The following is a 26,112-nucleotide window of genomic DNA, read 5'->3' on the forward strand; positions in this document are numbered from 1 at the left end:
GAAGTTTGGAAGAACTTGTTACGTTTGGCTAAGTTTTGGGAAGGGAACTGAGGGAAATGAATTGGGAAAGGGGAAAAACACCAGCAAGGACTGGTTGAATCACTGGCCTTTTCCTGCCTTGAAATTCTATATATTCTATATGCTAAAGATTATGGCAACAAGAACTTGTATTTATAAAGCGACTTAATAACATAGAATATTCTCGAACAAAACATCCCAAATCACACAGACAAACTCTTGTCCTCCTTTCTCTAAGTCTGGTCCATGTTACAGGGAGATGGAGAGAGCGAATTCCAAAACTTGGACTATTGTTGGGAAGAGAATGTTACAAAGATGGGGAGGAGTGACCAAGGAAATGATTTGAAAACAAGGGTAACAATTTTGAAACTGAGGCAAGAAAGTATCAAAGGAACATGAGCTGAGAGTCACCACTAATAACGCTAAAATAACAAGGTGCAAGAATAGTTTCTCCTGAGGTTATTTGGACAGGGAAGTGAGACTGTTTAGCTTTTGTAGCCAGTTGCTGAAGATAAGTGGGAAGAGTTTTGGCACTGGCAGAAATTTGCAGCAGCATAACTTAGGATACTTTGTTGACCTGGTAAAATGAAGACCAATCCAAATTCCAGCACAGCAGACAGGAAATTTAGGCTCGACGTCAGTGTACAGAAGGGGGCTACCTTGTTTGTCTTGTCTGCGCTGGCGCTCCAAATGAACTTTCCTCTTATTGCCACTCCTCTGGTCTTCTCCTTGTAGCCCTTCTCATACTTCCTTTTCAGCTAAGAATCTGATTCCCCGAAAACCTTGATTGAATTTATGCCACCATGCTCTCTTGGGCATTGCTTTCTAGATCCCATACATTGGCTGCATGAAGATTTTCCTTTGATCCTGCCAATTCACCAAAATCTGAGCACCTTCATTCTTGGTCTTCTGACAATTCAACAGTTTTTCCCTGACTACTTTATGTAAAGATTCCTTGAAGATGTTAACCACCTTTCTAGTGTTGTTACATCCTTCCTAAATTAGTGAAATACAAGCCAGGAATAAATTGGATAAGTAGTAGTGATCATAAATTACTGGATTGTCATAAAAATCCATCTAATTCATACCATCCTTACCTGGTTTTGTCTTTGGCTCTGGCCTAGAGCAATGTTGATATTTAATATGGGGATTTTAACTTGAACATGGATTGGGAGATGCAGACAAACACTTGTCAAAAAAGTAGTGAATTTCTGGGGTGGGCGCCTCCTACCAGAGCGCTTTAGGGAACATCTCCGGGACACCCGCACCAATCAACCACACCGCCCCGTAGCCCAACATTTCAACTCCCCCTCCCACTCTGCCGAGGACATGGAGGTCCTGGGCCTCCTTCACCGCCGCTCCCTCACCATCAGACGCCTGGAGGAAGAACGCCTCATCTTCCGCCTCGGAACACTTCAACCCCAGGGCATCAATGTGGACTTCAACAGTCTCCTCATTTCCCCTTCCCCCACCTCATCCTAGTTCCAAACTTCCAGCTCAGCACTGTCCCCACGACTTGTCCGGACTTGTCCTACCTGCCTATCTCCTTTTCCACCTATCCACTCCACCCTCTCCTCCCTGACCTATCACCTTCATCCCCTCCCCCACTCACCTATTGTACTCTATGCTACTTTCTCCCCACCCCCACCCTCCTCTAGCTTATCTCTCCACGCTTCAGGCTCACTGCCTTTATTCCTGATGAAGGGCTTTTGCCCGAAACGTCGATTTCGAAGCTCCTTGGATGCTGCCTGAACTGCTGTGCTCTTCCAGCACCACTAATCCAGAATCTAGTTTCCAGCATCTGCAGTCATTGTTTTTACCTCATTTCTGGGGTATGCCTGGAATAGTTTCTGATGGTAATATTTCCTGGAAACAACAAGGCGACCAGCAATGTTGGATTTAGTAATGAGTGATGAGCCAAATTGAATTAGTAACCTAATTATGCATGAACATTTATCAAATAATAATCATAACCTGACTGAGTTCATTTGTAAGAGAAAAGCACGGAGCAACTGCTAGAGTTTTAGATTTAGGTAAGGCTGACTTTAATGAGATGAGACCGAGACTGTCCACAGTGACTGGGAAATCTGCAATTGGGTAAAACTACTGAAGAACAGTGGAGGATGTCGAAAGAAACATTTAACACAATATCCTAGAAGGAAAAGCTCCATTTGAACAAAAACTGTCATGGGCAACTAAAGAGATAAGGAACACGGTAAAACTAAAGTTTATGAAAAAGCAGCCCAGATTCTGCTGAATGGGAAAGATACAAAGATCAGCAAAGGACTAGAAAGCAGCTTCTAAGATCTACTGTAAGAGATTGTAAAAGGAAATTTGCCAGAGATACCCAGATCAGTGAGAAGAGATGTTAGAGTTACATAAAGGGAATTTTGGTGGACAGGAGCAATAATATAAAACAAAGAACTGTAATTGCTGCAGATCTGAAACAAAAACAGAAATTGCTCACAAAACTCAGCAGATCTGGCAGCATCTGTGGGGAGAAAACAGAGTTAACATTTTGAGTCCTTGGACTCTTCATCAGAACTTGAAACGTTAACTCTGCTTTCTATCCACAGATGCTGCCAGACCTGCTGAGTTTCTCCAGCAATTTGTTCCTGACCAAAAACACAATGTTGGCCTAGTCAGGACTGAAAGTGGGGATATTATCAGTGACTATTGGAAAGTGGCAGACATGTTGAATAATTACTTTTCTACAGTAAATACTGAGGCAAAGAGGGATAGCTTGCTGGAAGTCCTGAGAAATTAATAGTGGGAATTGAAAAAAATTAACGTAAGTAAATTGTCGGTACTGAGGAAATTAATGAAATTAGAGTGACAAATCCCTGAAACCTGACAGTTTCCATCCAAGAGTGTTAAAGGAAGTAGGGAAGCACATTATAGGTATCCTAACTCTAATCTTTCGGAGTTCCCTAGATACAGAACTCGTCTATCTGGTTTGGAAAATTGCATGTCACTTTGTTAAAAAGCAAAGGTAATAGAGGAAAACTAGGGAATTAGAGACCAGTTAGCCTAACATCTGTGGTGGGGAAATTGTTGGCGTCTCTAATCAAAGATGGGGTAACTGAACACCTTGAAAATGTTCAGTTATTGAGGGAGAACCAGCACAGATTCATGACCGGCCTGGCAAGCCTCACTGAATTTTTTTGAAGAGGTGACTAAGGTAGTGGACAGAAGAATGTCTCTGCATGTTGTTTATCTGGACTTCCAGAAAGAATTTGAATTCCTACACAAGTGGCTGTTATCAAAAGTAGAAGCCCACAGAATTGTGGAAAAGTATTGATATGGCTAGGAAATTGGTTGAATGGCAGGTGATAGAAAGTTGGAATAAGGGTTAGATACTCAAATTAGCTGGATGTCACCAGTAAGGTCCCACAAACTGTCAGGGCCTCAGTTATTGACATTTTATATTAACAGCTTGGAGAATGACAGAGAAAGTCATACATCCAAATTTGCTAGTGACACAAAGGTGGCATTGTACAGTGTAGATGATGATCTGTCACATCTCTTAATTTTATGCTAAACAAATGGGCTGAACTGTGACAGAGCTGAAAATGTGTTGCTGGAAAAGCGCAGCAGGTCAGGCAGCATCCAAAGAACAGGAGAACCGATGTTTCGGGCATAAGCCCTTCTTCAGGAATGAGGAAAATGTGTCCAGCAGGCTAAGATAAAAGGTAGGGAGGAGGGACTTGGGGGAGGGGCATTGGAAATGCGATAGGTGGAAGGAGGTCAAGGTGAGGGTGATAGGCCGGAGTGGGGTGGGGGCGGAGAGGTCAGGGAGAAGATTGCAGGTTAGGAAGGCGGTGCTGAGTTCAAGGGATTTGACTGAGACAAGTTGGGGGGAGGGGAAATGAGGAAACTGGAGAAATCTGAGTTCATCCCTTGTGGTTGGAGGGTTCCTAGGTGGAAGATGAGGCACTCTTCCTCCAACCGTCGTGTTGCTATGGTTTGGCGATGGAGGAGTCCAAGGACCTGCATGTCCTTGGTGGAGTGGGAGGGGGAGTTAAAGTGTTGGGTTGCGGGGTGGTTGGGTTGGTTGGTCCGGGTGTCCCAGAGGTGTTCTCTGAAACGTTCTGCAAGTAGGTGGCCTGTCTCCCCAATATAGAGGAGGCCACATGGGGTGCAGCGGATGCAATAAATGATGTGTGTGGAGGTGAATTTGTGGCGGATATGGAAGGATCCCTTGGGGCCTTGGAGGGAAGTAAGTGGGGGGGAGGGGGGGAGTGTGGGCGCAAGTTTTGCATTTCTTGCGGTTGCAGGGGAAGGTGCCAGGAGTGGAGGTTGGGTTGGTGGGGGGTGTGGACCTGACGAGGGAGTCACGGAGGGAGTGGTCTTTTCGGAACGCTGATAGGGGAGGGGAGGGAAATAAATGGGTGGGGTCCGTTTGGAGGTGGCGGAAATGACGGCGGATGATACGCTGTATATGGAGGTTGGTGGGTGGTAGGTGAGGACCAGTGGGGTTCTGTCCTGGTGGCGGTTGGAGGGGCAGGGCTCAATGGCGGAGGAGCGGGAAGTGGAGGAGATGCGGTGGAGGGCATCGGCGACCACGTCTGGGGGGACAGGTGGAGTTTAGTGTAAGCAAGTGTGAGGTTCTCCAATTTGGACTGATAAAGAATAAGTCAGGGTACTTTATAGGTGGTATGAAGTTATATGCAATGGATGTCAAAAGAAACTTAGGTGAAAGTGAGTACTGCAGATGCTGGAGATTAGAATCAAGTGTGTGGTGCTGGAAAAACACAGCAGGTCAGGCAGCATCCGAGGAGCAGGAAAATTGATGTTTGGGCAAAAGCCCTTCATCAGGAATGGTCTTCCTGATGAAGGGCTTTTGCCCAAAACATCGATTTTCCTGTCTAAAGAAACCTGGCTGTTCAGGTGCATAGATCTTTAAAATGTCACACACAGGTGCAGAAAATAACCAAGAAAGCTAATAATGGAATGTTGACCTTTATATCTGTAGGACTAGCACACATGGATGCAGAAGCTGTGCTGCAGTTGTACAAAACCCTAGTTTGATCCCACTTGGAATACTGTGAGCAGATCTGGGCATCAGTGTCGGAAGGACATGTTGGCTTTTGAGGGGTTACAATGTAGGTTTACAAGAATCATGAAAGGCCCTGAAGGGCTAAGTTATGAGGAGGAATTAGGCCTGTTTTCTCTAGCATTTAGAAGATTAAGATGTAACCAAACCTGACTAAAGTCTTCAAGATATTAACAGAAAAAGACATAGATAAAGATAAACTATTCTCACTGGTTGAGGATTCAAGAAGTAGGGGCCATAGTCTGAGAATTAGGGCCAGACAAATAGGAAAGATGTTACGAAGCATTCCTACATATGAAGGGTGGTAGATGTTTCTAACACTCGACCACAAATGGCTGTGGATGCAGGAACAGTTGTTGATTTTAAATCTGAGATAGGTAAATTTTTGTTGCGCAATGGAATTAAGGGATATGTGTCAAAAGTCAGAATATGGAGTATGATCTCTTTGAATGGTGGTACAGGCTCGAGGGTGCGAATGATCTACGCCTGATCCTTTGTAACTGTATTAATATATCAGAAGGCTATTCCATTGTGTTTGCGAAGTTGGCTCATCATCAGTTCTCAAGGGCTCTATGGGACAGGCAGTAATTGCTGGCTGTAGAAGCAATGCCTATCAACTCTATTTTCATCCTGTTGGTGAAACAGATCTTGACACTCTTTCCTTGTGAATTGAGTTTATTGACTTATCATTCTCTCCACTTATTCCACTCCATTGTACTGTCAGTTCCTCTTTAAATTTAATCAGCCACAGAATTAATCAATTAACTCTTTCAAAGTTTAGTACTTACTTTTACTGACGATAGTCTTAAACCATAAAATACAGGGCTAGAAGTGGGTATTTTGAACAATTGTCTACTCTGCCATTCAATAAAATCATGGCTGATCTAATACTACTTCAATCCACTTTCCTGCCTTATCTCCATAACTTTTGATTTGCTCATTCATTTAAACATCTGTCGATCTCAGCCTTGGATATATTTAATGACTCTGTGATGCCCATTGCGGTAAAGAGCTCAACAGAGCCATTACCTTCTCAGAGAAGAAATACCTCCTCATCTCAGCCCCTTATTCTGAGATTATGCTCTGTGTTCCAAGACTCTCCCATAAGGGGAAACAACTTCACTGAATTTGTCCTGTCAAATCTGCTAAGAATCTCATGTTCCATGGAATGAAACTTGTTCTTCTAAACTCCAATGAGTGTAAGCCCAAAATACTCCATGTCTCCTCATAAAATAAAAACCCTCCTTTCAGGATCAACCTCGTGAACCTTCTTTGTACTGCCTCCATTTCAAGTAATGTATATCTTATAGGGGACCAAAACTGTTCATTGTATTCTTGGTTCACCCTAAGGGATGTTTTAATCTGAGATCATTGATAAAATCGCATTCTATGCGTGAACTTAAAGATGCCAATGTGTCTGAGTTGGAATCAAGGGACATTCATGTGTTAGTTTGGATTCAAGTTAATTTGGAGAAAACAGTTGTAATTTTAGACTTGAACGAGGTAGAGGAGGTGGAACCGGAATGGAAATGCTTTACATTGAGGGCAGTGCAAAGTTATGCTCACTTGTGAATTCTCTCTGTCTCTCTTGAAATTGTGTCTCCCTCTCTAGCACCTACTTAGTCTGATTTTCTCAAGTCTCTCTCATCACGACCTCCAGCCCGTTCTTTGGTTCCCTTTCTGCATCCCTTTTTCCTCACCTCTTTTGTTTGTATTTTTGTGTGAGACACTCTTTGATGTAGCCCTTCACTCCTCAGATGCTTGAGTGAGGAAACAAAGGTAGTAATATCCACTGGAAATGCTGATTCAGGAATCAGCCGGAAGTACTTTATCTCATGTTCTGCAGTCACTTCCTGCCTGAGTAAGGCACTGTACATTGAAAAGTGATTAGGAACAGAGGAGGAATGTTCTCCTTTTAGCTGAACAAGGTTTCAGGGAAATATGCACATTTCAAGACTAATTTCTGCTGAACTCTTGGATTAGTATGATCCAGCCCTTTTTCCACTGAAACTCATCATTATGTTCTTCATTTCCTGAGAGGTTGGAAACAACAGACTAATTTGCTAATTCAGGAAGCTGTGCGAAAACTTCCTCTTAAACCCCAGGAGCTCATCAGCACTTTGATTGCCCACAGATACTGGAAGTTCATTATTTCTGGAAAGGCTGGAATGAATCAGCTTTCCTCAGCAACTCCTAAAAACCAATCCAGTCGTTTGTCTCCCATGGGAGAGAAGGGAATACCCCACATCACTCTGCTTCCTGAATGTCTGTGGCTGGCTCCCTAACTACGCAGTCCAGTTACCATACGATGAAGGAAGACCATGACCTGAGCTGTCTTATAATGTTTTACAGTACTTTAGAAGTGTTGCCATTGTGTGCAGGAAAGGAAAAATGTGTACCAATTTGTGCACAGCAAGCTCTGACAAGCACCACTCTGATAACAGGCAAATAAACTTTCTTTGAGTAGTAGTGATTGAGGACAGCAAGATGAATGTTAAACAAACTTCCCCAAAACAGCAGGTATCTCATGACTGATTGCTGTACATTGAGTGAATTCTCATCCATCCTGAGCTTATTACTGAGCCTTTCACTCTGTTTTACTTGGGTAGTATTGGCACTTAAACACTCAGCAGATTCAGCACTGCCAGCACACAAACTACTCCATTGACCATGTTTTCACTGTCGCATACCATCTTTGAATGTGTGGTGGCTCGCTGCCTGGTGTGTGTCCTTCAATCCTCAACAATGTCTTTATGTAGGGCTACACTTTGCTACTTCAAACCACAGGGTGAGATTCAAGGAAGTCATTTGGTTTGTTGTGCCTATGCCAGCTTTTCAAGAACAGCTAAGCCAGCCCAATAAAGTTTGAACTATCTGACATCTGTCACAAACAAAATTTGATATTTTCCCTTGCCTCCCCAAAAATACCAATGTTGGGAGTCTGAAATGATTGTGAAAGAGCCTCATGAAAGTTGAAATGTATGTTTCCCTCAGTTTTTACGATGAAAAGAGGGAGAAGCTGTTGTGGTTAATAGCACCTTTTAGGAATGATGAGGAGACCTAGAATTCCTCAAGGTAAAAAGCCTTTATTTGTAAACAAAAGCTGTGGCCATCAGAGAAGCCAACTCCGAAAAGTCCCCAAACAGCGAGAGTACTCGAAAGTTATGTTGTTATATTAGCATAACCAATCACACTAGGCCTACATTACCTGTATATCCCCTTAACCAATCAGACTCTGCCACAATTGTCTTCTGGATTGCTGCAGACCATCACGTTCTGTCGTGGTCATCTTTCTTCACCTTTTTGTCATCTGACAGGCTGCAGTCACACAAGGCTGACTCGGGCACGCAACCCAGACTTTAAACTTAAGCAACATCCCAGCATGTATTATTTTGTAGTTATATATTGATATTTACCATAAAGCTGAAAACTACCTGTTAAAGCATGTTTTTGCTTGATTCCTTCTGTTACCATTGACTGCAGTGGGTGAACTGGGGTTTGGGATTTGTTGATGCCTCCAATATTGGAGCTTTCTAAATTAGAGTCATAGAGTTTTAGAAATGTACAGCACGGAAACAAATCTTTTGGTCCAACTCTCCATGTTGACCAGATATCTTAAATTAATCTAGTCCCATTTGCCAGCATTTGGCCCATATCCCTCCAAACCCTTCCTATTCATATACCCATCAGGATGCCTTTTAATTGTTGTAATTGTACCGGCCGCCTCCACTTCCTCTGGCAGTTCATTCTATACACGACCACCCTGTACACGAAAAAGTTGCCCCTCAGGTCTCTTTTTAAATCTTCTCCCTCACCTTAAACCAATGCCATCTGTTTTTAGACACCCTCGCCCCATGGAAAAGACCATGTCTATTTATCCTACTCATGCCCCTCATGATTTTATAAACCTCTATAAGGTGACCCCTCAGCCTCTGACACTCCAGGGAAAACAGCCCCAGCCTATTCAGCCTCTCCCTAAAGCTCAAACCCTCCTACCATGGCAATATCCTTGTAAATCTTTTCAGGAGCCTTTCAAGTTTCATAGCATCCTTCCTATAGCAGGGAGAGTGGAATTGTAAGCAGTGTGCAAGCAGCGCGGTGGCTCAGTGGTTGGCACTGCTGCCTCACATCGCCAGGGGCGTGGGTTCAATATCAGCCTCGGGCAAATGTCTGTGTGGAGTTTGCTCATTGTCCCCGTGTCTGCATGAGTCTCCTCCAGGTGCTCCGGTTTCTTCCCACAATTGAAAAGTGTGCAGGTGAACTGAATTGGCCATGGTGAATTACCTATAGTGTTCAGGGATTTGTAGGTTTTAAAAGGACCTTTAAATAGGTTGAGTACATCTGCTATTGCACCTGGCTTCCCAGTGCACTGTCCATCACTCTATGGCCAGACTGTCAGTGTTATGGGTCATCTAAAATCTTTAAAATGTGACCCGGAGAAAATTGTCGCCGTCTCATTTAGCTCCTGCCAAAAGCTCTGTCCGAATTCCATTTCTGTCCCTTGCCTGTGTTCAGGCTGTACCATATTGGGTACTGTTTGATCTTGACTTTCATTTTAAACTCCACATTTACAAATGTTTACAGGACAGAAAAAGGCCACTTGATCTAATAATTTCCAAGAGAATGTATGTGCTCCACATGGAATTCCTTCCGCCCTCCTTTGTCTAACCCTAGCACCATTTCTCTTTCTTTTTGCACTTGTGCTCAGCTAGCTCCCCTTTAAATATGCGAATGTTGTTTGCCTCTATCATTCTCTGTAGCAGCATATTCCACATTATAATTACTCACTGGGTAAAGATGTTATCTTGAATTTCATATTGGATTGATGAGCGACTATTTATCTTTCTGGCCCTTTGTTCTGGTTTTAATCACAGGCGGAAATGAAAATCTGAAAGACAGCAGTTAGATCACCTCTCCAACTTCGCCTTTTGAGGAAAGATGTCAAGTTTGATGGTCTTCTCCCTCAGTTCTGGGATCAATTCACCAATTTTCTTTTTGTTTTGTTTTAGTTTTGCACAGGCTTCAATGATATGAAGACCAGAACTGAACATTTCTTCACCAGCTTCACCCTGATCTCATCCCCTTTTCTGTTTCCTACAACTCCATTCACCAACCCCTCAAACCGCCTGTCATCCTGCTTTTTCTCCAACTTGCTGAAATGTCAACCTCTTCAATGATTCTCATTTCTCTCCTTGCCAATAAAAAAAAATGCAACCAGGGTCAGAGCTCAAGTGCTGTGGGCTAAAGATCAAAGGTGCGACACATTGCATATGTTGTACCCTTATTAAAAAAAATGTTGCAAGGTTCAAGCCATCAATGAGAAGCTAGTCAGTTTAACATCAATGGTGGGATATCTTTTAGAAACAATGTTCTGGGACAAAATTGACAGTTAATTCAAAAAGTTTAGATTAATTAAACAAAGCCATCACATATTTGTTTAAAGGCGAAACATGCTAAATTAATTTGTTTGATGACGGGTATGTGCTGAGGACTTCCAAAGGATATTTGCTGAAATGCCATTGAACAGCCTTTCTAGCAAACTTCGAGTTCTTGAAATTAATGGGATAGTGGTGGCATAGATTTGTAGATGGTTAAATGCCAGGAAACAGAGTGCTGATAAACAATTTGTTGCACTGAGAGAGGTGTACTTTGGGGTTCCTTACAGGTTAGTATTTTCTTTATTCTTTGATACATGGATGTTGCTGGTAAAGCTAGCATCTGTACCTATCCCAAATTGTTATGCAACTGAGTGACTTGCAAGGCCATTTCAAACAATGGTTAAAAGTTAACCACACTGCTGTGTGCTTTGGTAGAAAGAATAGAGAAGCTGAATATTACTTGAAATGGAGAAAAACTGCAGAATCCTATAGCACAGTGATTTGGAAGTTTGGGTATACTGGGCTCATGCTGATTGAGATTTTGAAGATTGAGAGGCAACCTGATTGAAACATTTAAGATTCCATGGGGACTTGACAGGGTAGATACAGAAAGTTTATGTCTCCATGTGCAAAAGTCTAAGACTAGAGAATATGATCTTAGAATAAGGGCTTGCGATAATGGTGTGGAGAATATTCTTCTCTGAGGTAGTGAACCTGTTTACCATAAAGTGCTATGAGGCTGGGTTGCTAAGTGTATTTAAGGTTGAGATAGACAATTTTTTTTAATCAGTAAGGAATCAAGAATTATGAGGAAAAGGCAGGAAAGTAGAGTTGAAAGTTATCAAACCATCCATGATTTCAATGAATGGCAGAGCCATGGGCTGAATGGTGTACTTTTACTCCTACATTTTATGGTCTAGAGACACGTGGAGGCCAGATCAGATAAGAATGACTAAATTTCCTTTTCTGGGTCCATTGCTTTTGTTTTTATTTATTGGGGGCCAAAATTTCAAAATTTTAAAATGGCAAGATTGAAAGCCATGTGAGCTAGGAGGGAACTCGTGACATTTTTTGAAACATTCATTCATGGAATGTGAACTTGCTGGCTTGGCCAGCATTAACTGCCCATCCCTAATTGCCCACAGGGCAGGTAAAAGTTAACCACAGTATTCTGGGTCTGGAATCACATGTAGGCCAGACCAGGTAAGCATGGCAGCTTCCTTCTCTAAAAGGCATGAGTGAAGTAGATTGGTTTTTCTGACAATTGGCAATGGATTCATGGTCATCATTAGACTCTTAATTCCAGATCTTTAATTAATTCAAAATTCCACTATCAACCATGGCATTATTTGAAATGCCCCGAGAACATTACCTGTGTCTCTAGATTAACAATCCAGCAATAATACCACTAGGCCATCGCTTCCCATTTCAAGAGGTGGAATTTGCAGAAATGAATTTAATGGAACAAACTGGTTTGAAGTGGCTTATTTTGGTAGGAAGAATGAAGAGAGGCAACATCAGTCTAGGGGCGCAAGAACCAAGGGACTGATGTATGTCCACAAAATGGTGAAGTTGCCTGAGTACATTGGGCTGTATAATAGGGAGATATAGGACAAAAGCACATGTTATGATGAAATTTTACAAAATATTGATTCTACCTCAAATAGCGTGTCCAGTTTTGAGCATTACACTTTGGGAAATATGTGAAGGCCCCAGAGAGGTTGCCGGAAACATTAATGAAACTGATATCCTTCACCCGTGAGGACAGATAAAAATTGGAGAAGCTGATTACTTGTCTTTGAGATAGTCGAGAGGAGATTTGATAGGGGTCTTCAAATTCACGTGGAGTCTAAATTACTCATCAGTTGGAAAGCCAAGAGGCAGTGATCATGGATTTCAAATGATGAACACAATAACTAACAGTGAATTGAAGATTTTTTTAAAAATGCAGTGCATGATCTGTGTGGAGCCGCAGAAAATGGGGGAGATACTAAATGAGTATTTTGCATCAGTGTTTACTGTGGAAAAGGAGATGGAAGATATAGACTGTAGAGAAATAGATGGTGACATCTTGAAAAATGTCCAGATTACAGAGGAGGAAGTGCTGGATGTCTTGAAACGGTTAAAGGTGGATAAATCCCCAGGACCTGATCAGGTGTACCCCAGACCTCTGTGAGAAGCTAGAGAAGTGATTGCTGGGTCTCTTGCTGAGATATTTGTGTCATCGATAGTCACAGGTGAGGTGCCACAAGACTGGAAGTTGGCTAACGTGGTGCCACTGTCTAAGAAGGGTGGTATGGACAAGCCAGGGAACTATAGACCAGTGAGCCTGACGTCGGTGGTGGGCAAGTTGCTGGAGGGGATCCTGAGGGACAGGATGTACATGTATTTGGAAAAGCAAGGACTGATTAGGGATAGTCAACATGGCTATGTGGGTGGGAAATCATCTCTCACAAACTTGATTGAGTTTTTTGAAGAAGTAACAAAGAGAATTGATGAGGGCAGAGCGGTAGATGTGATTTATATGGACGACAGTAAGGTGTTCGACAAGGTTCCCCATGGGAGACTGATTAGCAAGATTAGAACTCATAGATTACAGGGAGAACTAGCCATTTGGATACAGAACTGGCTCAAAGATAGAAGACAGAGGGTGGTGGTGGAGGGTAGTTTTTCAGACTGGAGGCCTGTGACCAGTGGAGTGCCACAAGGATTGGTGCTGGGTCCTCTACTTTTTGTCATTTACTTAAATGATTTGGATGCGAGCATAAGAGGGACATTTAGTAAGTTTGCAGATGACACCAAAATTGGAGGTGTAGTGGACAGCGAAGAAGGTTACCTCAGATTACAACAGGATCTTGACCAGATGAGCCAATGGGCTGAGAAGTGGCAGATGGAGTTTAATTCAGATAAATGCGAGGTGCATTTTGGGAAAGCAAATCTTAGCAGGCCTTATACACTTAATGGTAAGGTCCTAGGTAGTGTTGCTGAACAGAGAGACCTTGGAATGCAGGTTCATAGCTCCTTGAAAGTGGAGTCGCAGGTAGATAGGATAGTGAAGAATGAGTTTGGTATGCTTTCCTTTATTGGTCAGAGTATTGAGTTACAGGAGTTGGGAGGTCATGTTGCAGCTTTACAGGACATTGGTTAGGCCACTGTTGGAATATTGAGTGCAATTCTGGTCTCCTTCCTATCGAAAAGATGTTGTGAAACTTGAAAGGGTTCAGAAAAGATTTACAAGGATGTTGCCAGGTTTGGAGGGTTTGAGCTATAGGGAGAGGCTGAACAGGCTGGGACTGTTTTCCCTGGAGCATTGGAAGCTGAGGAGTGACCTTATAGAGGTTTACAAAATTATGAGGGGCATGGATAGGGTAAATAGGCAAAGTCTTTTCCCTGGGGTCAAGAGTCCAGAACTAGAGGGCATAGGTTTAGGGTGAGAGGGGAAAGATATAAAAGAGACCTAAGGGGCAACTTTTTCACACAGAGGGTAGTACGGGTGTGGAATGAGCTACCAGAGGATGTGGTGGAGGCTGGTACAATTGCAACATTTAAGAGGCATTTGGATGGGTATATGAATAGGAAGGGTTTGGAGGGATATAGGCCGGGTGCTGGCAGGTGGGATTAGATTGGTTTGGGATATCTGGTCGGCATGTATGGGTTGGACTGAAGGGTCTGTTTCCATGCTGTACATCTCTATGACTTTCTGATCTAATGTAGAGACAAAAAAAAGTGCAGGTGCTGAAACCCAAAGTAGACAGGCAGGAGGTTGGAAGAACACAGCAATCTGGAGGTGGAGAAGTCAACACTTTGTGTATAACCATTCTTCAGGACTGAGGGTAGGGTTAGGGGCAGAGAGCAAATCGAGTTTAGAAGACTGCGAGGGGATCTGATTGAGACATATAAGATTATTAAGGGATTGGATACTCTGGAGGCAGGAAACATGTTTCCGCTGATGGGTGAGTGCCGAACCAAAGGACACAGCTTAAAAATACGGGGTAGACCATTTAGGACAGAGATGAGGAGAAACTTCTTCAACGAGAGAGTGGTGGCTGTGTGGAATGCTCTTCCCCAGAGGGCAGTGGAGGCCCAGTCTCTGGATTCATTTAAGAAAGAGTTGGATAGAGCTCTCAAGGATAGTGGAATCAAGGGTTAAGGATACTGATTAAGGATGATCAGCCATGATCATGTTGAATGGTGGTGCAGGCTCGAAGGGCAGAATGGCCTACTCCTGCACCTACTGTCTATTGAGTGCTGGGGGGGTGGTTAACTGGTTTTGGGTGGGGAGATGGGCGGAGTGGTGAGGTGGTGATAGGTGAACGCAGGTAGAGGATATGGCCCGGTTGGTTGATGGGAGTAATGAATCTGGTTGGTGACTGAAGGGAAGGGTCGGTAAGTGGAATGGAGTGGGGGGAGCGGGGTGTAGGCTATCCAGGCGGAAGATGAGGTGGCGGTCCTGCAATTTGCGGTCTGACTCACTGAGGCAATGGATGAGACTGAGGATGGTCATGTCAGAAAGGGAGTGGGAGGGGTAATTGAAATGGGGGGGTGACTGGGAGGTCAGGTCGACTCTTGTGGGCCCGGCTGAGATGCTTGATGAAACGAGCCCTTCGTTTATGTCTCATCTCCCCAATATAGAGATAAGTTGGATGCGGAGACTTGGCGGGGTGGAAGGTATGGACAAGGGGAACTCTGCCTTTATTATGTTTGGAGGGGGAGGGGGAGGGGGATTAGAGTAGTGGAGCGGGGAATGGGGGAGTGTGATGGAGGGCCGTCTGGATGACAGAGGGTGGAGAAGCACATTGTTCAAAATAGGTCGACATCTGGGATGCTTGGGAGTGGAATGTCTCCTTGTCTGAGCAGATGTGACGGAGGAATTGGGAAAATGGAATGAAGTTTTTGCAGGATACTGGGTGGGAGGAGGTGTAGTCCAGGTAGTTATGGGAGTCTGTGGGTTTATAGTAAACAGAGATGGAAACGAAGAGGTCAAGAAAGGGAGGAAGGTATCCGAGCTGGACCATGTGAATGTAAGGGCGGGGTAGAAGTTGTTTGGTGAAGTGGATGAACTGCTCCAGTTCAGCCTGGATGGAGAATGCTGCACTCACACAGCCATCGATGTAATGCCGGAAGAGTTGGGGAACAGTGCCTGTGTGTGTGTGTACTGAAAAGGGACCGCAAATTGGAGGAGCAACTCTTCATCTTCCACCTGGGCAGTGTACAGTGCGCGGTCTCAACATTGAGTTCTCTGGTTTCAAATAACCTCCCTTCCCAGCTCCCGACTTCCTTTCCAGCGCCCCCCTCCCTTCCCTTCCACTTACCAACCTTCCTTCCAGCCACAAACCGGATTCATTCCTCCCATTGATCAACCAGGCTGTACTCTCTAACAGTGTTCACCTATCACTACCTCACCACTCTGCCCCTCTCCCCACCCAAACACAGCCACCAATCTGCAGCTCCCCTCACCCCCACCCCGAATCCTGAAGAAGAGTTATACCCAAAACATTGACGTCTCCACCTACTAATGCTGCTGGGCTTGCTGTGTTCTTCCAGCCTCCTGCATGGTCTAACATAGGCAGGTGTTGCTGGTGGGCGTATTGATAAGCCAATACTGAAGGTAGGTCGGCTTATCATCAGTACAAGTCCCAGGAAAACGTCCGTTGGCCATGTGTCTGTGCTGTGGCTGTGAACGTCCTTTTGGTGGTGGTAATTATCATTACAGAGGGAGGGTAATAATCAGAAGAGGCTCGTGCAAGTTGCTGTCATTACCAGTAAACTGCATGGTACCAAGTCTGAGCAGGAGAAAGAGAACTGGCTTCTAAATGTAAAGGATATACATTTGGCATAATAATTGATTTGGCCTTCTGTGCTGTAAGTGTTCTGGGTTTCGATTGGACAGGCTAGGATTTTACCTATTGGAGTTTAGAAGCAACTTGTTCGAAATACGTAAGATCTTGGGGAATTTCAACAGGATCTACCTGGAAAAGATATCTCCTCTTCTGGGAGATTCCTGATTCTGTTTAAATATGAGAGATTGTCCACTTAAAGTAGAGATGAGAATTTTTTTCTGAACATGGTGAGTCTTTATAATTCTCCATGAGAGGTGGTAGTAGAAGTTTTGCATCTTTTCAAGGCAGATGTCGGTAGATTTTTGATTAGGGCGTGAAGGGATATCACGGGTAGGCAGGAATGAGAGGTCATCAGAGCAGCCATGATCTTACTGAGTAACTGAGCAAGGGATAGACCACCTACTCCTAATTTGTATATTCAGATGATTCTATAATACTATAAACCAGAAAAGGAGTCTATTACCCATTTTAGCTCTAAGTATACATTACCACTTTATTCCTGTTAATAGTATCTCTGTCTACAGGTTGTGTATACTGCCCTCACAGGATTGTTGGTTGCAAGAAGAGCTATTTGTAGGTGATTTAATAACTCTGCCACTCTCAACGCTTTGGATGTTTTGATCAACTTGTCACAGAAACCACATAGCTGTTTGTAATGGAAACTTTTTTTATGTGCAGGTAATGGGTTGCCAGGCAACCAGGTTACGTCACCTTGCCTTTTGTAGCAAGCAGGGCCAGATGAAGGAGGGTGTTGCAGGAAATTGCCAGAGGAGGGGAGCAGGCTGTGAGCTGAGCTGCTCTGATCTGCTCCGCTCTGTTAAGGCATTCTGCGTGGCTACCTGTGGGTTGAATGGGGCGGCGGGAGTCTGCCTGGGTAAGAGAAATCTTTGTCGATGCTGCAGGCACGTGACTGTACATCACCTGCATCCCCGTATGCTGCAGAGCCTGTAAAGGTGAGCTGTGCTTTTCCCAGATCTCCAAATCCAGATTTTGCTGATACTGTGATAACTTTATGCTCAATTCAGATTAGACCATTGCATAATTTTGTCAGTTATCCCCGGATTGCTTTTTTCTGACTATTAATTTAGGGAGACAAATGTTTCATTTTATACATGTATTCATGATAAATTGTAACTTCCATGTCTGCTTTTTGTGGAAAGATAATTAAGGGGCTGAGATGCAACTGGCCATCAAGAATGCAATGTTAGCTAAGCTGTTTTAGTTACACTTCACTCCCTCCCTTCTCTCGTGCTCTCTGCTCCCTGGTAACCTCACAACCTACAGAATAACGTTTTGAGCTGACTGTGGGGACTGTTATGTTTGGTGTCTAATTGCAGATTAGTTGTTTTCTATGGTCTAATGTTATATCAGGAGCACAAGGTGCAGCTGGCCTGCTTTTACCATACTAATCAAAATGAAGCATTGGACCTGAATTCAACTCTGTTGAATTACTGCATTCACCAGACCAAAGTATCAGTGTGACTGTATGGAGTTCTATTTCCCAGCAGGTTAAGGGTTGCATACTGTGTTACTTTGCCTGACAAGGATTCCAGAGCTTAGACTTGATCCCTTGGTTGTGGGATCATTTAGTGTTATCGATACTTTCTGCTTAGCACTGTAATTGTACAGGGTTTCTGTTACTGAGCGCCGGAAGGGATTGCTCATTGTGTAACTGCATAGCTTCTGTTTAGTCAGGCTAACGATTACAGTGGAACTGTACAGAGCTGTTGTTAAGTAGACTAATATTAATCAATAGGTTTCTATTTTTCTGATTACCTATGTCCTAGGGATAAGCTGCTGGTTGTCCTGTTTGATTTGCTCATCAAATTACGTGTACTCAAATTCTGATTTTCTCCAGAATTATTGAAGGAATGTTTTGCTCAGGTTTTTGCTCAAACCAATTCTTAGCTTGTGCTTGGCTTAAAGCTGAGGTGGATGGCAATGCAGAACTGTAGATGGATCTTGTATTGGGAAATGAAATGGGGTCCAGCTGGCATGGATTCAGTCGGGCACCACAAACTGAGACAGTTTTCGTGTTGTCTTTCTACTGGACTCCACCGAGACATGGTCCAACATTGTAACAAGGAATAGGGCACACTTTGCATTCTCTTGTAATGTGTAATAATTGACTTCATGAAGTATTTGAAATAACATTTAAATTTAAAACTTCTTTGCAAGCATGGCACGTGAAGGGACACTGTCTCGCAGTCGTTTAGAACATATTCTGCATCAAATGATAGCCAGTGGCTCTGATGGACTGATCTAAGCTTAATGCAGCAGTTCAGTGTCCCCACTGGTTGGTGAGTGTAGTTGCAGTGTGACAGCATTACAGGTACACGGTGTCCATTTTAAATTCTTCTATTATAGGTTCCTATGTCTCAGTTAATGTGTGACTTTCAAATGCAAACTACAAATAGGAGATATTTCAAATTCTGAGGAGACATAACTAATGAGGAGAAGGAAAGAGTTAATGTTTCAAGTCAGAAGTACAAGACTTTAGAGATTCTGTAATTGAACAAATGCAGAGGCAGAGGAGAAATGAACAAAAGGGACAGCCTGTGATAGCGTGGAATGCAGAGAAGATTAAATAACAACAAGGAATGTTGGTGCAAGGCAGTGTGTGGGTGGGTGGGGGGAGGGGATGAGAATATGAGAAAGAAACAAAAGATTCTCCACAGTGGTTGTAAAGGCAACGTCTGAACATTGTCTGTTTTGATTAATGGTTATGGTCTAAAATTGCTGATGTTACTGCTTGATGGTTGTGAAGTAGCTTAAAATTCACTGGAACAGTGTAGCAGTTAGAGTCATAGAGATGTACAACACGGAAGCAGGTCCGAGCCGTCCATGCCAACCAGATATCCTAAACTAATCTAATTCCATTTGCCAGCACTTGGCCCATATCCATCTAAACCCTTCCTATTTATATACCCATCCAGATGCCTTTTAAATGTTGTATTTGTATGAGCGTCCACCATGCTCTTTGGCAGCTCATTTGATATATGCACCACCCTCTGCATGAAAAGTTGCCCCTTAGGTCGCTTTTAAATTTTTCCTCTCACCCTAAACCTATGCTCTCTAGTTCTGGACTTCCTCATGCCAGGAAGAAGGGCTTTTGCCCGAAACGTCAATTTTCCTGCTTCTTGGATGCTGCCTGACCTGCTGTGCTTTTCCAGCACCACTCTAATCTAGACCCTGATCTCCAGCATCTGCAGTCCTCACTTTCGCCTAAGAAAATGACCTTGTCTATTTACCCTGATCATGCCCCTCATGATTTTAAAAATCTCTATAAGGTAACCCCTCAGCCTCTGACAGTCCAGGAAAAACAGCCCCAGCCTATTCACCCTCTTTGTACAGCTTAAATTCTCTAACCCTGGCACAATCCTTGTAAATCTTTACTGAACCCTTTCAAGTTTCACAACATCCTTCGGATAGGAGGGAGACCACAATTGCACACAATATTCCAAAAGTGGCCAAACCAATGGCCTGTAGAGCTGCAACATGACTTCCCAGCTCCTATATTCAATGCTCTGACCAATAGTGGAAAGCATACCAAACGCCGTCTTCACTATCCAATCTACCTGTGACTCATAGAACATAGAAATTAGAACATTACAGCGCTGTACAAGCCCTTCGGCCCTCTGTTGCGCCGACCTGTGAAATCAATCTGAAGCCCAACTAACCTGCGCTATTCCATTTTCGTCCGTATGTCTATCCAAGGACCATTTAAATGCTCATAAAGTTGATGAGTCTACTACTGTTGCACTTTTTACTGTTTACTCCACTTTCAAGGAACTATGAGCTTGCGCCCCAAGGTCTCTTTGTTCAGCAACACTCCCCAAGACCTTAACATAAAGTGTAGAAGTCCTGCCCTAATTTGCCTTTAAGAATTAAAGCTTCTCCCTGTGTGCAATGGCCAAGTTTAAGTACAATATCTATGAGCAATATGTGTTGAAACTCCAGAATGCTCCATCTCAACAATATAACATTTACTTTCAACCCCTGCTTCATTGCCTGTTGACTCTTTCAGTAGACAGAAAGAACGGTCGTTTGTAAGGAACGACAGTGGTGAAGAAGAGGTTTGGCGTGCTTACCTTCTTTGATCAGTTCATTGGTGAGTATCGGAACTGGACATAACATAGCAGCTGTGCAGGACATTGGTGAGGCCATTGCTTAGAATACTGTCTATTCCAGTCTTCCTGCTATTTGAAAGATGTTATTAGCTGTGAAAGGGTTCAGAAAAGATTTTGAAAGATGTTGGCAGGATTGGAGCGTTTGAGCTATCGGGAGAGGCTGGATAGGCTGAGGCATTTTTTCCCCTGGAGTATCTGAGACTGAGAGGTGACCTTATAGAAGTTTACTAAATCATGAGGGTGAATAGCCAAGGTCTCTTTGTCAGAGTAGGTGAATGTAAAATTGGAGGGCATAGGTTTAAGGTGAGAGGGGAAAGATTTAAGGGACATGAAAAACGACCTTTTCATGCAGTGGATGGTGCATTTGTGTAACAAGCTGCCAGTGGAAGTGGTGGTGACTGGTACAATTGCAACATTTAAAAGGTATCTGATGGGTAAATGAGTAGGGGGAATTTAGAGGGGTATGGGCCAAATGCTGGCAAATCTGACGAGATCATTTTAGGATATGGTTGGCATGGATGAGTTGGACTGAAGGGTCTGTTTCCATGCTGCATAACCCTATGACGCTATAACATTGCCTTTGTTAGAAAGTTTAGACTCACTAATTAATCACACCAGCTAGAGAGTTCAGTTACAACAAGTTTACCATCAAGAGAATTGAATTCAACTAGAAGCTTGGCATGAATCTCTCACTAGAATCATCATCGAGCCATGTAACCATGCAGGAGGGCATGCCAGAAGTAGAAACCAGGCATGCCAAAAAATGATAGATTAACCTGGTGATGCATGGGGCAACTTGCATGTGATACATTGAGCTAAATGAACCCAAAGATCAGGTCTCGACTCTGCAGCCCTGCCTTATCTAATCGTGAACAGCAGTGAACAGTTAAACAAATGATGGGAAAGTTGGTTCCACAAATAACCACATCTCCAACATTGGGTCACCCTAGCACAAGAGTTCAAAAGTCAAGTTTGAAGCGTTTGTATCCATCTTCAGCCAGAAGTGCTGAGTGGACAATTCATCACAAACTCCTCCTGAGGGCTTCAGCATCACTGAGGCCAGTCTTCCAGCCAGTTTGACACCTTGTGACATCAAAAGAAAGCTGAAGACACTAAATACTGAAAAGGCAAGAGGTGCCCTGACAACGTTTTGATAATAGTACTGAAGACTTACATCCCAGAACGAGCTGTGCTCCTTACCAAATTCTTAACACTGTTATCTGTTTGCCAACAACGAGCAGGTCAAATCCAACTCGGTCACATGTTGTTCTATCAAACTTGCTCTTGATCATAAGCAAAGTGATGGAAGGGAGTCATCTACAGTGACAGTTCATTGACATTCAGTTTAAATTCTGTCAGTTTCTCATTACAGCTTTTGTCTAAACATGAACAAAAGAGCTGAACTTAGGAGGAGAGGTGGAAATTCTTGTCCTTGGCATCAAGGTAGCAGTTGACGGAGTATGACATTCCAGAGCCCTAGGAAAGCTGTCATCAGTGGGGATCACTCCTGAGTTTAGATTAGAGTGGTGCTGGAAAAGCACAGCAGGTCAGGCAGCATCCGAGAAGCAGGAAAATCGATGTTTCGGGCAAAAGCCCTTCATCAGGAATAGAGGCAGGGAGCCTGCAGTGGAGAGATAAATGAAAAGGGGGTGGGGGTGGGGAGAAAGTAGCATAGAGTACAATAGGTGAATGGGGGTGGGGATGGAGGTGATGGGTCAGAGAGGAGGGTGGGGGAAGGTAGCAAAGAGTACAATGGGTGAATGGGTGGCGATGAAGGTGATAGGTCAGAGAGGAGGGCGGAGTGAAGAGGTGGAAAGGAAGATAGGCAGGTAGGACAGGTCATGAGGGTGTTGCTGAGCTTGAAGGTTGGAACTGGGGTGAGGTGGGGAGAGGGGAAATGAGGAAACTGGTGAAATACACATTGATGCCATAGGGTTGAAGTGTTCCGAGGCGTTCTTCCTCCAGGTGTCGGGTGGTGAGGGAGCGGCAGTGAAGGAGGCCCAGGACCTGCATGTCCTTGGTAGAGTGGGAGGGGGAGTTGAAATGTTGGGCCACAGAGCAGTGGGGTTGATTGGTGCGGGTGTCTCAGAGATGTTCCCTAAAGCGCTCTGCGAGGAGGCGTCCAGTCTCCCCAATGTAGAGGAGACCGCACCGGGACCAATAAATGATATTGGTGGATGTGCAGGTGAAACTTTGGATGTGGAAGGCTCCTTTGGGGCTTGGATGGAGGTGAGGGAGGTAGTGTGGGCGCAGGTTTTGCAATTTCTGCGGTGGCCGGGGAGGGTGCCAGGAAGGGAGGGTGGGTTATAGGGGGGGGGCGTGGACCCGACCAGGTAGTCACGGAGGGAACGGTCTTTGCGGAAAGCGGAAATGGGTGGGGAGGGAAATATATCCCTGGTGGTGGGGTCTGTTTGGAGGTGGCAGAAATGTTGTCGGATGATGTGGTTTATGCGAAGGTTGGTAAGGATCACTCCTGAGTCCTACTTGGTACAAGAGAAGAAAGTTGTGATGGTTGGAGGTCAGGATATCACTGCAGGAGTTTCTCAAGTTAGTGTCTTGATCCAACCATCTTCAGATGCTTCAGCTATGATCTTGCTTCCATTGTGAGGTCAGAAGTTGAGATATTTGGTGTTGATAAAGTTCAGTATTGTTTTCAGCGACTCAGATACTGATACCTTCACTATTCACTTCTTCCACCAACAACACACAGTGACAGCACTGTGTCTATTATCAAGAAAGCATGACTCACCCATGATCCTTCAAAGACACCTTGCAAATCTGTGATCTCATGCACCTCGAACTACAAGAGAGGACTACAAGAAAACATTTTCCTACTACTTTCTCCAGGGCAGTTTAGGATAGGGAATTAATGCTACCTTGCCAGAGACACCAACATCCTACAAAGGAACTAAAATGGTGGAACTTTAGAAACTGCTTCTTCTGTTTTGTCATTGCTTTGTGCAGTACTTCTGAGATTTAGAGTATTTGTTTGTAAATTCAAATCTGTAAACTTTTTGTAGGAGATTGGGTGTGCATGACCTGTGATTTGAATGCAAGTTATTCAATAGTGTAGCCAGTCATAGAGCAGACTGTTCAGCGGTGCCCGAGGGGCTGGGTGTGTCACTGGCAGTAATCTTTCTAATTTCTGACGAGATTAACATTTCAAAGCAGTTATGAGAATGATTGCAGGCCGGATTTGGAATCCATCTCCACAGTTTTAGGTTTAACAACACCGGTCCTGACACTAGCTTAAAAATTTGTTTCACGACACAAGTTTATAATCCAACAGCTTTATTTGGAAGTACAAGCTTTTGGAGCACTGCTCCTTCATCAGTTAGCTGGTGGGGCGGGATCGTAGGACACAAAATTTATAGTAGAAGCTCGAAGTGTCATACACTGCATTGTACAAACCTAGATTGCTGTTTAGCCTTAATCGTAGAATGGGTTGCAGGTTTTGATTCATTAATATGTAAATACCAGAACTTCTTTCAAGTCACACTCCCGAGATAACTTAAGATTTTATATAAGAAAAAGACATCTCAGCTCAGATGATGCATTAAAAATGTGAGGTTAGTCAGTATGCATTCTGACCTTCCAGATTAGGAATTTATAAAATGTCACATGAACTGACTGTCTACACTATGTGCTTTTTGAACAAAGTAGAATGTATCTGCAAATGCACATTCACTCCACAGACATGTATGTGTGGGAGAGACAGTGTGAGAGTATGCATGTGCGTGTGCTTGATATTGTGTGCGAGTATGATTGAGTATATGCCTGTGAGAGGGTGTGCGCGTGAGTGTATGCTTGTGTCTGAGAGGGTCTGTGTGAGTATGATCATGTGTCAGAATGTGTGTGTGTGTTTGAGAGTGATTAGTGTAGTGGGGTCACCTGTAGTGTGACATGAACTCAAGATCCCATTTGAGGCCATCCTCATAGTTACCGAACTTGGCTATCAGCCTCTGCTGGGTGACTGTGTTGCGTATCCTGAAGCCTGCCTTGGAGTATGGTCCCTGGAAGATGCAAAGCAGAATGTCCTTGACTGCCGAAGTGTTCTCCAACTGCGAGGGAACATCCCTGTCTCGTGATTGTTGCGGGGTGGCCATTCATCTGTTGTCATAGTGTTTGCGTGGTCTCACCAATGTACCATACCTCGGGGCATCCTTGCTTGCAGTGTATGAGATAGACAACAATGGCTGAGTCACTTGAGTTGAGAGTGGGGTGCTGGAAAAACACAGCAGGTCAGGCAGCATCCAAGGAGCAGGTGAATCAACATTTCGGGCAAGAGCCCTTCATCAGGAATGAGGGTTATGAGCCAAGAGGTGGAGAGATAAATGAGAGAGGGGTGGGGCTGGGGGAAGATGGCTGAGTTGGTGGAGTGATAGGTTGGAGAGGAGGGTGGCGCGGATAGGTGGGAAAGAAGATGGACAGGTCATGAGGGTGGTGCTGAATTGGAAGCTTGGAACTGGGATAAGGTAGGGGGAGGGGAAATGAGGAAACTGGTGAAATCCACATTGATGCCGTGTGGTTGGAGGGTCCAGGTGTCGGGCAGTTAGGGTGTGGCAATGGAAACGGTCCAGGACCTGCATGTCCTTGGCAGAGTGGGGGGGGGGAATTCAAGTGTTTGGCCACAGGGCGGTGGGGTTGGTTGGTGTGGGTGTCCCAGAGATGTTCTCTGATGCTCTCTGCAAGTAGACATCCCATCTCCCCAATGAAAGAAGACCGAAATAAGGGGATAGCATCTTTACAAGAGGCAGGGTAGGAGGAGGTGTAGTCCAGCTAACTGTGGGAGTCGGGTTTGTAGAAGATGTCCGTGTTGAGTTGGTCATCGTTGATGGAGAGGTCCAGGAAGGGGAGGGAGGTGTCTGAGATGGTCCAGGTGAACTTAAAGTCAGAGTGCAATGTGTAGGTGAAGTTGATGAACAGTTCAACCTCCTCATGCGAGTACAAGGTCGTGCCGATACAATCATCAATGTAGCATCGCAAAGGATGGGGAATGGTGCACATGTAACTGCGGAAGATGCACTCTTCCACATAACCGACAAAGACACAGGTGTAGCTTGGGCCCATGTGGGTGGGTGCCTATTGCTACCCCTTTCTTCTGGAGGAAATGGGAGGACTTGAAGAAGAAATTACTGAGGGTGAGGACCAGTTCAGCCAAATGAATGAGTGTGTCAGTGGAGGGGTACTGGTGGGCACACCAGGAGCAGAAGAAATGGAGGGCTTGGAGGCCCTCGTCATGCTGAAGAAGGTGTATAGGGACGAATGTCCATGCTGAAGATGAGGCGTTGGGGCCCAAGGAAACAAAAGTCTTGGTGGAGGTGGAGGGCGTGGGTGGTGTCCCGAACGTATGTGGCGAATCCCTGGGGGGGATAGATCACTATCAAGGCATGTGAAGATGAGTTCGGTGGGAGCAGGAGCAGGCCGAGACGATGGGATGACTGAGGCAGTCAGGCTTGTGAATCTTGGGTCGGAGGTAGAACCAGGTGGTGTGGGGTTCTGGAAATATGAGGTTGGAAGCTGTGGGTGGGAGATCATCATCTGAGGCGATGAGATTGTGTATGGTCTGGGAGATATGGTTTGGTGATGGAGGGGTGAGGTCATGGTCAATGGGGCAGTAGGAGGAGGTGTCTTCGAGTTGGTGGCTGGCTTCAGCGGTGTAGAGGGCAGTGTGCCAAATTACCACTGCA

General features: G+C 44.4%; 1 protein-coding gene across 2 annotated transcripts in view; it reads left to right on the plus strand.

The window, feature by feature from the left end:
- LOC122542883 (inositol-trisphosphate 3-kinase C-like) overlaps positions 1-26,112 on the plus strand; it is a 79,597-nt gene that overhangs the window by 11,589 nt on the left and 41,896 nt on the right. The window contains exon 1 of one of the 2 annotated variants that reach the window (XM_087984077.1): positions 17,094-17,245. The exons of the other annotated variant lie outside the window; for it this stretch is intronic. Within the exon in view, the coding sequence (XP_087840203.1) occupies positions 17,186-17,245 (60 nt within the window). The 5' untranslated portion in view covers positions 17,094-17,185. Of the gene's footprint in view, positions 1-17,093; positions 17,246-26,112 lie in introns of those variants that run through there. 2 annotated transcript variants of the gene reach the window in all.

This window comes from Chiloscyllium plagiosum, unplaced genomic scaffold (assembly GCF_037043375.1).
Source record: "Chiloscyllium plagiosum isolate Xiang-an unplaced genomic scaffold, Cpla_swu_hap1 HiC_scaffold_47, whole genome shotgun sequence".
Classification (NCBI taxonomy): Eukaryota; Metazoa; Chordata; class Chondrichthyes; order Orectolobiformes; family Hemiscylliidae; genus Chiloscyllium; species Chiloscyllium plagiosum.